Below are 11,761 nucleotides of genomic sequence, written 5' to 3'. Positions count from 1 at the left end.
CCAGGATGGTCTCGATCTCCTGACCTTGTGATCCGCCCGCCTCGGCCTCCCAAAGTGCTGGGATTACAAGCGTGAGCCACCGCACCCGGCCTTGTTTTTCATATTTAAAATCTTAATTCTTTTGGAAAGCAAGTTTAGTTTAAGGTGTCAGGTAGGTGTTTAATTTTTAAATTTTGTTCAGATAATGTTAACTCTTTTATCTCTTTTTTCCTGACTGATTTATATATTAAGTTGTGTTACATGCCGGGGTATACTTATGGATTTTAAGTTGTTTTCTTCTAGTTTCTAGTTAGTTGTTTTTCTTTTTTCTTTCAGAACAGGACGCAGGCCTTGATGCCCTTTCTTCCATCATAAGTCGCCAAAAACAAATGGGGCAGGAAATTGGGAATGAATTGGATGAACAAAATGGTAAGAATAAGTCTGAGATTGACCAGATTTTCCATTGACATAAATGCTAAAGGCTTGAGCATTCGTTGAATGAGTTTAATGTTATACAACATGTGAAGTGGTTTAATGTCGATGACTGCTACAGTTTAATGCATTGGAGTGGGGGTTGTGGCAGACTTAGATTATAGTTGTTAAATACTATGCAAAGAAATTTGGTCAAAAAGTTTTCCGTTCTCAGTAGCTACTTTTAACAATACTGTGTTTTATGATCCATTCATCCCAAGAGCTTTTCTTTTATGTGGCAGTGATACGAAATGGCTCAGCACTTTGTACACTGAGGCTGTGTGGGCCTCATGTCATCCCCACAGCCGGTGGGGTTTACTCTTCTTCGATCCTGTGTACCAGGCTTCAGGGCAGAAAAGGGTTTGAATATCTTTGTTCAGTGTTTGATGTGACAAGTCTGGTTGGAAAAAATCTGAATTGGCAAACTGCAAGCAGGATGGATTGGAGAGAGTTTAAGATGTGGAGGCATCTGCAAGGCTCTTGTGCTTGAGGGAGGGCCTGGATAGGTTGTAGAAGTGGGAATGGGGAAGAAATATGGGTGCACGGGATTGCCAGTGATTTTACTGTTAGGGACGAAGTCAGGGAACTTGAGAGGAGACACTGGTTTGGGGGTGAGATGGTAAGTCCGATTTGCATGTGTCTAATTAGAGATGCCGGCGAGAGGTCCGAGTGGAGGTGTCCGGTTGGCAGTGGGAGACGTACCAGGGCTCAGGGGGAGGGCAGAGCCAAAGAGAAGAGATGGGAGCAGCTGCAGGGTAGAGGTGACATGTGACAGCGTGGAGTCGTTGAGTGGCAGTGAAGCTGGCATTTATGGAAAGCCTCCACTATGTGCCAAGCCCTTTCGTCTATGTCATTTCATTTAATCTCTACACAACATCACAAAGGCGGCACCCTCGTCATGTGAGAGGCGAAACTCAGAGTGACTGTAGGGCCCCCTGAGGCCACATCAGTTGTGAGTGACAGAGCTAAACTCCAGCTCATGTCTTCTGATTCTAACATGACTGCTTTTGCTGCTAAACCAGCTTCCTCTTTAAAGAAGACAAAGTAGGGCCGGGCGCGGTGGCTCAAGCCTGTAATCCCAGCACTTTGGGAGGCCGAGACGGGTGGATCACGAGGTCAGGAGATCGAGACCATCCTGGACTACACGGTGAAACCCCGTCTCTACTAAAAAATACAAAAAACTAGCCGGGTGAGATGGCGGGCACCTGTAGTCCCAGCTACTCGGGAGGCTGAGGCAGGAGAATGGCGTAAACCCGGGAGGCGGAGCTTGCAGTGAGCTGAGATCCGGCCACTGCACTCCAGCCTGGGCGACAGAGCGAGACTCCGTCTTAAAAAAAAAAAAGGAAAAAAAAGACAAAGTAGGAAGAGAAAAAGAAAAGGTAAAAGATTCCATCTAAGGTTTTAGCTTTTAGTAATACTACCATGATGGAATGGCTTTCAAGAAAGGTTATCAGGTGGGCGCAGTGGCTCATGCCTGTAATTCCAACACTTTGGGAGACCAAGGCAGGTGGATCACAAGATCAGGAGTTCGAGACCAGCCTGGCCAACGTGGTGAAACCCCATCTCTATTAAAAATACGAAAAATTAGCTGGGTGTGGTGGTGAGTTAATTTATTCCCACAGTGCTGTTCCATTTATGTGTCATAAATCGATTCCATCTGTTTATCGTGTCACAAATAAATAGGTTACTAAACTCAATGGAGAAGCCTTCTCTCTTTACAATTCTAATAGTTTCAGCACAGAGAGGACAACTTAGTTCTTTTCCTGATGGTACCAACATGAACAGGCCAATTTATGTATTTGCATATAATTCAGTTATTGGTCAGTTCCTTAAGTGATAGTATTGATAAGAAAGTAAGCTTTATAGGCCGGGCGCGGTGGCTCACTCCTGTAATCCCAGCACTTTGGGAGGCCGAGGCGGGTGGATCACGAGGTCAGGAGTTTGAGAGCAGCCTGGCCAACATGGTGAAACCCCGTCTCTACTAAAGATACCAAAACATTAGCCGGGCATGGTGGTGTGTGCTTGTAATCCCAGCTACTTGGGAGGCTGAGTAAGGAGAATGGCTTGAACCCAGGAGGCAGAGGTTGCAGTGAGCTCACACCACTGCGCTCTACCTTGGGTGACCAAGCGAGACTCTGTCTCACCACATATACACACACACACACACACACACACACACACACACACACTTGCACTCTTAATGTCTTACAGTTCTGTGGGCCAGAAGTTTGATGTGAGTCACACTGGGCTAAAACTAAGGCATGGGCAGGGTGGCTGTTCCTTCTCGACCATGTAGGGGAGAATTTATGTCTTTGATTTTCCATCTTTGAGAAGTTCAGCCACATGCCTTGGCCCATGACCTCTTCCTCCATCTTCAAAGACAACAATAGATTGAGTCCTTTTCATGTGGCATCACTTCTACCTCTGACTGCTGCCTCCCTCTTTTACTTTTAAGGACCCACGTGATGACATTGGGCCCACCCAAATAATCCAGGATCACCTCCCCATTTTGAGGTCAGCTGATGAGCACCCTGTATTCCATCTACAAGCTTAATGATTCCTTTGCCATTTAACCTAACATATTCACAGACACCAGGGACTACGATCTGGACATCTTTAGGGAGCCATTGTTCTGTCTACCACAGTAATTTTTTTTTTTTTTTAACACGGAGTTTCGCCCTTGTTGCCCAGGCTGGAGTGCAGTAGTGTGATCCCAGCTCATTGCAACCTCTACCTCCCGGGTTCAAGCGATTCTCCTGACTCAGCTTCCTAAGTAGCTGGGATTAGAAGTGCCCACCACCACGCCCAGCTAATTTTGTATTTTTAGTAGTGACAAGGTTTCATCCTGTTGGCCAGGCTGTTTTCAAACTCCTGACCTCAGGTGATCCACCCGCCTCAGCCTCCCAAAATGCTGGGATTACAGGCATGAGCCACTGCGCCTGGCCTACCACAGTAATTTATACCAAGTGAATCACAACCTCCAGGGTAGGGCCCAAGCATCAGTAGTTTTTGAAGCTTCCCAGATGATTTCAAGGTGCTGCCAAATTTGAGAACCAGTGCCCTTGTTAAATATGCGGAGAATGTATTTAGCGCTGTACTTTGTATTGGTTCTCATACACTCACATTACCGATCTAAACCCCCCACATGCACAGAAGCACATCCACATGGTGACATGTATATACACAGCATCACAGTCACCGTCAGAGGTCCTTCGACTCACACATTTTGCCCCCATCCCTTTTGCTGCTTCCTCCATGCCTCCTCTGTCCTCATCTCCATTTCATACCCGGATGGCTACATGTGTACATATACACATAGGAGGTATTTTTCTATTCGTTGCCAATGCAAACTTGGTTTCCTCTGTGGTGGCCTCCCGGAGAGAAGGCAGCTATGCTGGTGGTTTGCTAATGTGCACATTTGCTCCTCAGAGATAGGGCAGAGTCAGCCATTTTCTGTCACAGGAACAGAGACTCACTGAGGATAAAAAACTATATCCCTGCCAGGACCATCATCAGCTTTTATTCCTTTTGTTAGAGTGAAAAAAGGCCATGATAGCTGTAGGTGTTAAGAATGGGGTTGCAGTCCCATCTGGAGTTTTATGGTGACCTGAGCGATAGGGAGTCAGGGGCACTGGAAAAGGGCAGCATATTGACTGCAAATATCTACATGTGATTGACCGGCCTGCTGAATTATTCTCTTGGTTTTCATTAAATGAAAACAATAGGCTAGGTCATTTTGGAATCAAGTCTCAAAATCTTACTAACAAAATACGTTGTACTTAGAGCATAACCACAAAGCTGAAAGGTTGAATTATCTTCAGTTTTGGAATTCAGTTTCTAATCTTCTCATAGAGAATTAAAAAGGGCCCGACCAACCCCAGTAATTACCCTGTTCCTTTGCCAGTGACCAAGCCAAGCGGGGAAACGGATCAGCAGTTAAGTGAAAATCCCAGTGATGACAGACCCTAATGGCCACTGAGTAGGGGTGTGGCGAGTGGAGCGTTGAGTGGATGACGTCCCCTCTTGCAGCCACAAATTCTAGTGCTCTTCAGTTCCAGGTGGCCTCTATGGGTGGGAGGGCACACAGGGCTCATGACTAACCACCCAGCACTGCTCCAGAACCCAGAGTTGTGGTTCTGGTCTCACCCTGTTGCCCAGGCTGGAGTGTAGTGGCACAGTCACGGCTCACTGCATCCTCCATCTCCCAGGCTCAAGTGATCCTCCCACCTCAGCCTCCTGAATATCTAGGACTACAGGTGTGCACCACAGCACCTGGCTAATTTCAACTTATTTTTTATAGAGATGGGGGCCCGGTGCCCCTGTGTTGCCCAGGGTGGTCTTGAATTCCTGAACTCCAGCAATCCTCCCACCTCAGCTTCCCGCAGTATCGGGACTACAGGCTTGAGCCACCACCCCCAGCAGAGCTTCTTAAAAAGAACACTAAAACAAGAAAATGAACAGAACTGGTGTTCTGAGACCTTTTGGTCTGAGCCACCGCAAAGAATCACACCACAAAGAATCATAGAGGCACGATCTGATGGATGACGTCGCGCCAAGAACAAATCTCTGCTGGTGCGCGCAGGTCTTCGCCATCCTTTTGATGCCCAAATATCCCAAACTGGCCAATCCTTTTGGATGTTTCCCTGACAGTCTATGAGCAGTTCCTTGCTTTCTGGAAGCATAAAATGTCCCAAGCTCTCCTTTTTTCTCTATCCTATCCCTGGAATCTGCTGTTCCTTCAAGGATCCCTGGTTCCTTTTATTGGGAAATGCTGTTTGGAATCTAAGATCTCGGTGCATACTGGACTAGACCCATTGCCACTGGGGTCTTGTTCCTTTTAGGCCCTTCATTATCATGATTCTTGACCTTGTATAGGTGACTTATTTCCTTCTCTCTGGAACATGTTAGGATCTTTTATTTATGAGCATGCCTCAAAGCAGGTATATTTTCATTCATTGTGTTGGATGCTTGACACCCCTTACAATCTAGAGATTCCATTCTGGGAAATTCTTTTGTCATTCCCTTTCTTCTGTTTTTCTGTATTTTCTCTTGCTGCAACTCCTACTGGTCAGATTTAGAACTCCTGGATCAAGCCTCTAAGTTGCCTATTTTTTCTCTCTGAGTTACTATGTAGTTTTTTTTTTTTGAGACAGAGTTTCACTCTTGTTGCCCAGGCTGCAGTGCAATGGCGCCATCTCGGCTCACCGCAACCTCTACCTCCCAGGTTCAAGTGATTCTCCTGCCTCAGCCTCCCGAGTAGCTGGGATTACAGGCGTGTGCCACCACGCCTGACTCATTTTGTATTTTTAGTAGAGACGGAGTATCTTCACGTTGGTCAGGCTGATCTCAATCTCCCGACCTCAGGTGATCCGCCTGCCTCGGCCTCCCAAAGTGCTGGGATTACAGGCGTGAGCCATGGTGCCTGGCCCACTATCTGGTTTACTTATTGTTCTCCTTTCTAATTTGAACAACAGCAGGCCTACATTTTTTACTGAGAGTTATTTCTGTTTTATTTGTGAAGCAGAATAGGTATATGTATATATGTAATAGAAGCCAGGCCCAGTGCTCCCCTCTCCATGAATGCCTTCTCTGTCTGCCCAGTTACTCCTTCCTCATGAGGTGAGTCACCCAGTCCTGTCAGCTGTGCTTGCTATATATCACCAGAATCTGTTCATACTGGTTCCTCACTGCCCGTGTCGTCTGGACCACTGTCATCCTTTAGCTAGATTACTGCAATAGCCTGCTACCTTGCCTCGTGTCTTACTTCCTTCTCAGCCTTTCTCCGCTTTGTATCAGAGTGTTGTCTTCAGAACACAGATCTTATTACATTATTAGGTTTTTTTCTAAGAGACAGGGTCTTGCCATGTTGCCCAGGCTGGACTTGAATTCCTGGGCTTAAGCAATCTTCCTGCTTCAGCCTCCCCGCTAGCCAGGACCACAGGCATGTGCCACCACACCCAGCTACATTATTAGTTTTAAGTTGGTCTCCCAATGCCTTCCTGATAAAGTCCAGACTGGTTCTCAGTGATCTAGTCATGGCATTCCCTGTCACTGGAATTATACACCCCACCATACTGACCCACTTCGTCAGTTGCACCGGCATGCTAGGCCTGGCCTCTGATACTTTCTTTTTTTTTTTTTTTTTTGAGACAGAATCTCACTCTGCTGCCCAGGCTGGAGTGCAGTGGCATGGTCTCGCCTCGCTACAACCTCCACCTCTCGGGTTCAAGCGGTTCTTGTGCCTCAGCGTCCCGAGTGGCTGGGATTACAGGCATGCACCACCACGCCTGGCTGATTTTTTTTTTTGTATTTCTAGTAGAGACAGGATTTCACCATGTTGCCCAGGCTGGTCCCGAACTCCTGAACTCAGGCAGTCTACCAACTTGGCCTCCCAAAATGCTAGGATTACAGGTGTGAGCCACCATGCCTGACCCTCTGATGCTTTCATTAAGCTTTTCCCAGTGCCTGGAATACCTTCCCCTCTGCCAATTACTATTCTTCCATCTCTGCTCCCTGCTTCAACCCTTCATACATCTTGCTTTAGCTACTGTCTTTTATTTTTTTTAGCTTAGGTTGGGCATCATTTTCTCTAAGAAATTTTTCCTTCTTTCATGCTTCCCTAGAATCTGTATTTCCCTAGTCATAGCATCCCTCGCTCACTGATTGACATTTACTTGTCTGTGTTCTCCACTGCACTGGAAGCCCCTTGAAGGGAGGCACTCTATCCTATTCATTGTTAGATCTCTAGTGCTAACTCACATGGCAAATAATGATTGATGATATTTGTTAAATTAATGAATATGAATAAGGCTTCAGAAACTGTTATTTTACATGTTTTTCCAGAAATCAGGATCACTATAGCTACCTAAAGTGAACATGTAGAAAGTGTTTACTACATGGCTGCTAAATTGTATTAGAGCATTTTGTTTGTTTGGCGTTGACGAAGATGAAACTATTGCTCATGAAATAGCAATTCAGCCCCATTGTAGAAACTGGCAGACATAGGGAGATACCTTACCAAAGGGGGCCAGTCTCTTATTTTTGCCTAAAAGTACTTGCCATTCTCACTCTGCCTGTGCCCAAGATGCTGGATTATTGAGATCTTACAGTGTAGGCACAACGGGCCAGGCAGGCATCTCCTCTCTGCTTTGTGTGCCACACTGGGAACCACAGTGATGAGGAAAACCACTTGTCTCCATAGCGTCAGTCCTGGAATTGAGGAGACCAGCGTGTCCTTTGAATGTGCTAGAAAATATGACTGTGCTCCTCAAAGGATAAAATATGACTGTGTGCCTCCAAAAAAGGATCAGATAAAGATTTCGCATAGACATCAGTGAATTACCATGGTAAGGGGCTGTTAGAACTGCTCAGCTGAATTTTTATGTTGAAAAATTAGAAGAGCATGGTAGTCTGAATAATGACCCCCAAAGATATCCTAGTCCCGATCCCTGGAATCTCTGAATGTTGCCTTATATGGCCAAAGAGACTTTGCAGATGGGCAGAGTTCAGGTTGCTGTGATGGGTAGATTATCCCGGATTATCCCAGTGAGCCCTAAGTGCGATCCCAAATGTCCTTACAAAGGGGAGACAGAGGGAGTTTCACATGGAAGAATCAGGCAGTGCAGTGACTGAAGCAGGATGCTACACTGCTGACTCTGAACACTGTCTTTTAAAGGAAATATGGAATGATTTGAAGTGGAGGGAGTTCCTGTTACTGCTTGGCAGGTGGAACTTGAGCAGGGAGACACCCTCATCCACAGCCCAGAGCTGTAACCCGGAAGAGCTATGCTGAGGACTCTGAGTGCATTTCCTGGTGGCATGAGGCACTTCATGGGTCAAGCAGGCTTTTAGAAATTGGCATAGGAGGCCAGGCGCAGTGGCTCACGCCTGTAATCCCAGCACTTTGGGAGACCGAGGTGGGCAGATCACAAGGTGAGGAGATTGAGATCATCCTGGCTAACACGGTGAAACCCGTCTCTACTAAAAATACAAAAAATTAGCCTGGTGCGGTGGCTGACGCCTGTAGTCCCAACTACTCAGGGGGCTGAGGCAGGGGAATGGCGTGAACCCAGGAGGCGGAGCTTGCAGTGAGCCGAGATCGCACCACAGCACTCCAGCCTGGGTGACAGAGCTGTTTTTTGAGACTCTGTCTCAAAAAAACAAAAAAAGGAAAAGAAATTGGCATAGAAACCTAACACCTGCCCCCTCCTAATGTGGAGTATAGATAGACATTGATGTCAGGTGAGGAAATGGTTTTCTCTACGTGGCTGTGTTGGTCTGAATTCAAGTTTTCTTTATTGAGATTTCATTCTGTGGACTTTGGCTGGCTGCTAGGATTCATGGAGTGGCTTCTCAAGTCTGCATTTCATTCATAAATAAACTTGCAAGTTGCTTCGTCTCAGAGAATTTTGGACTGGAATGAGTTTATGAGGTCATCCTTCTCCCCTACCCCATGCCATCTTTTCATCTTTTGGAAGGACTCCCTAATTTAGTGATCTGTGCCCTAGAGTCACCTGTACTTTCTAAGATCTTCCCGGAAGTTGATGTGCAAAGTCAGCAGCAGTGGCAGCAGCTCACCTTTCTCCTGTCCACATTTGTACACGTATGTTTGAACGTTTTACTGACTAGCTCCGTAGCTATCCGTTTTCTAGATTAAATAAACTTTTTCTTTTCCTAATAAGAAAAAGCTTTATTAAACATAGTAAGGTATTTTTCCTAAATCCAAAATAACATACTTGCTTCCTCAGTACATTCTCCAAATTGTTTATTCGCTAAACAAATATTGAATGCCTATTATGTACTAAGCACTGTGCCAGAATCCACATATACAGCCGTGGCAACAGACACGGCTCCTTCCCCTCCTGGAGTTTTTTGTTCTCATCAGGGAGGCAGCTGCTGGACAGATACTGCACAGATACACAGTTAGAGACAGTGGTAACACAGGAACCTGTTCGAATGTGGAACAGGAGAACTGGCATGGTTTGAGGGTTAGAAAAGTCTTTCCTGGAAAAACGATATTTGAACAGATTGAAAAGGATAAACAGGAGTTACCTGTATGAAAAGCAAAGGGAAGACCCTTGCAAACAGAGGGAAGGGCATAGGCGAAGGCCCTTAACGCAAAGGAGCATAACATGGTCGAGAACCTTGAGAGAAGGCCAGTCAGTCAGTGTACCCAGGGTCTAGATAGCATGGGCAGGAGAGGGGCCAGGACAGCTGGCAGGAGGCGGGGGTCAGGGCTTGCGGTATCAGCGTGACCATCACCCTATGCTACAAAGTAGAGTCAGTGGTTTCCATGTAAAATTACTTAATTTGCTACTTATCGATTCTGTAATTTTGTCTCTATGATTTACTGAAAATCAGGGAGACATAAAATTCTCCCATGCATATAATTTTTATATATATATAATTTATAACATATATCTATACTTTAAAATATATGAATATATACTTAATATATATTTATATATATAATACATGTATATTATGCATACTTTATAACATATATTCCCAGGCTGGAGTGCAGTGGCACGATCTCGGCTCACTGCAACCTCTGCTTCCTGGGTTCAAGCAATTCTCCTGCCTCAGCCTCCCAAGTCACTGGGATCACAGGCGTGTGCCACCACGCCCAGCTAATTTTTGTATTTTTAGCAGGGACGGGTTTTCGCCATGTTGGCCAGGCTGGTCTTGAACTCCTGACCTCAGGTGATCCACCCACCTCGGCCTCCCAAAGTGCTGGGATTACAGGTGTGAGCCACCATGCCTGGCCTATATACAGTATACTATATATTAAGTATATATATTTTTTCATTGTCCCACAGCCGATAATGTATCTAAACTGAGAGAGTTCAGCTATTTTTGGGGAGAAGAAATAGTCATATTGGCAAAGGGGCATTTATCCTTTCAACAGGTGTTTACTGAGTACCAGCTGCATGTGTGGCTGGCCCCCTAGATAGTGAAAAACAGCAATAACAACTAAAAGTCCCTTCCTTTATCATTCCTACAATCTAGTGTGGGGAGGGAGACAATAAACAAATACATCTCAAAATAAGGCATTTAATCAGATTTTAATAAGTACGGTCAAGGAAAAGGACAGGAGGCTGTGGAAGGGATGGTGAGGAAGAGGCGGCTGCGGCTTCAGTAATGGGCCGAAGGGAGCTGATGACGAGGTGGCCAGGGAAGAGTTGCAGGGAAAAAGGGGATATCTCCTGTGAGATCTCAGAGGCTACAGAGAACTTTGCAAGCTGGAGAAATCAAAAGGCTTTATATTTCTGTATAAATGTATCATGTGGCTGGAAAACAACAAGTCACAAGGATCATGTATGCAGATGAAGTTGTGGAGGAGTCATGAGCCAGGGCGTGGAGGGCTTCACAGTGTGAAAACCTCACAGGCCCTAAAAACTATGAGGGATTTACCTCCTAGGAAGGACTTTGTTTTTTTTTTTAGTCAAAAGCAGTATTTCTCAGTCAGCATCATATTTATGCTAGTAGTAATTTAGAACAGGACTAGGGCTCCATGCTAATTTATACTGTTTCTCCTTTTCATGTATGCAAAAGACTGTAAGTCAGCCTTCACATAGCATTTCTGGGCTGGGCGCAGTGGCTCGAGCCTGTAATCCCAGCACTTTGGGAGGCCAAGGAGGGCGGATCACCTGAGGTAAGGAGTTCGAGACCAACCTGACCAACATGGCAAAACCTCATCTCTACTAAAAATACATAAATTAGCTGGGTGTGATGGCACGCACCTGTAATCCCAGCTACTCGGGAGGCTGAGGCAGGAGAATCGCTTGAACCCAGGAAGCGGAGGTTGCGGTGAGGCGAGATTTCACCACTGCACTTCAGCCTGGGAGGCAGACCGAGACTCCATCTCAAAAAAAAAAGCACTTCTGCGTTCTACAAATATGGATATTTGGTGCTTTTATTATCATTAATTTCCTTATATTTTATAATTGCCATTGTTTTTTTTCTTTAATCCATTGTTTCTAAATTTCCAAACATACGCATTTTAAATCATCTTCTTCTTGATTTTCTCATTCAGTTGCATGGGGGTGGGAGAATTATGTTTTGCATGATACCAGTTCTTTTGAACTTGTTGAGGTCTTCTCTGAGGCTTAGAAACAGCTCCAAGTTTGTAACTGCTCAGTGTAGGCTGAAGAGGATGTGAGTCTCTAGTCTGGAGGAGGCATGGTTTTACATACATTTATTAGGCCAGGCTTGTTCATTATGTTGTTTACATCTTGCATATCTTTGCTACCTCTATGCATCCTCTATCAGTGTCTGAAAGAGATGTGGTAGGGCTGGGCGGAGTAGCTCA

General features: G+C 45.5%; 1 protein-coding gene across 1 annotated transcript in view; it reads left to right on the top strand.

Annotated features, from left to right (window-relative positions):
• Positions 1–11,761, top strand: part of STX8 (syntaxin 8) — a 348,959-nt gene that overhangs the window by 80,699 nt on the left and 256,499 nt on the right. Inside the window, exon 6 of the mRNA XM_011958612.1 lies at positions 316–408. Within this exon, the coding sequence (XP_011814002.1) occupies positions 316–408 (93 nt within the window). The remainder of the gene's footprint in view (positions 1–315; positions 409–11,761) is intronic.

This window comes from Colobus angolensis, unplaced genomic scaffold (genome assembly GCF_000951035.1).
Source record: "Colobus angolensis palliatus isolate OR3802 unplaced genomic scaffold, Cang.pa_1.0 Scaffold47, whole genome shotgun sequence".
Taxonomy (NCBI): domain Eukaryota; kingdom Metazoa; phylum Chordata; class Mammalia; order Primates; family Cercopithecidae; genus Colobus; species Colobus angolensis.
This window is presented reverse-complemented; position numbering and strand designations above follow the sequence as displayed.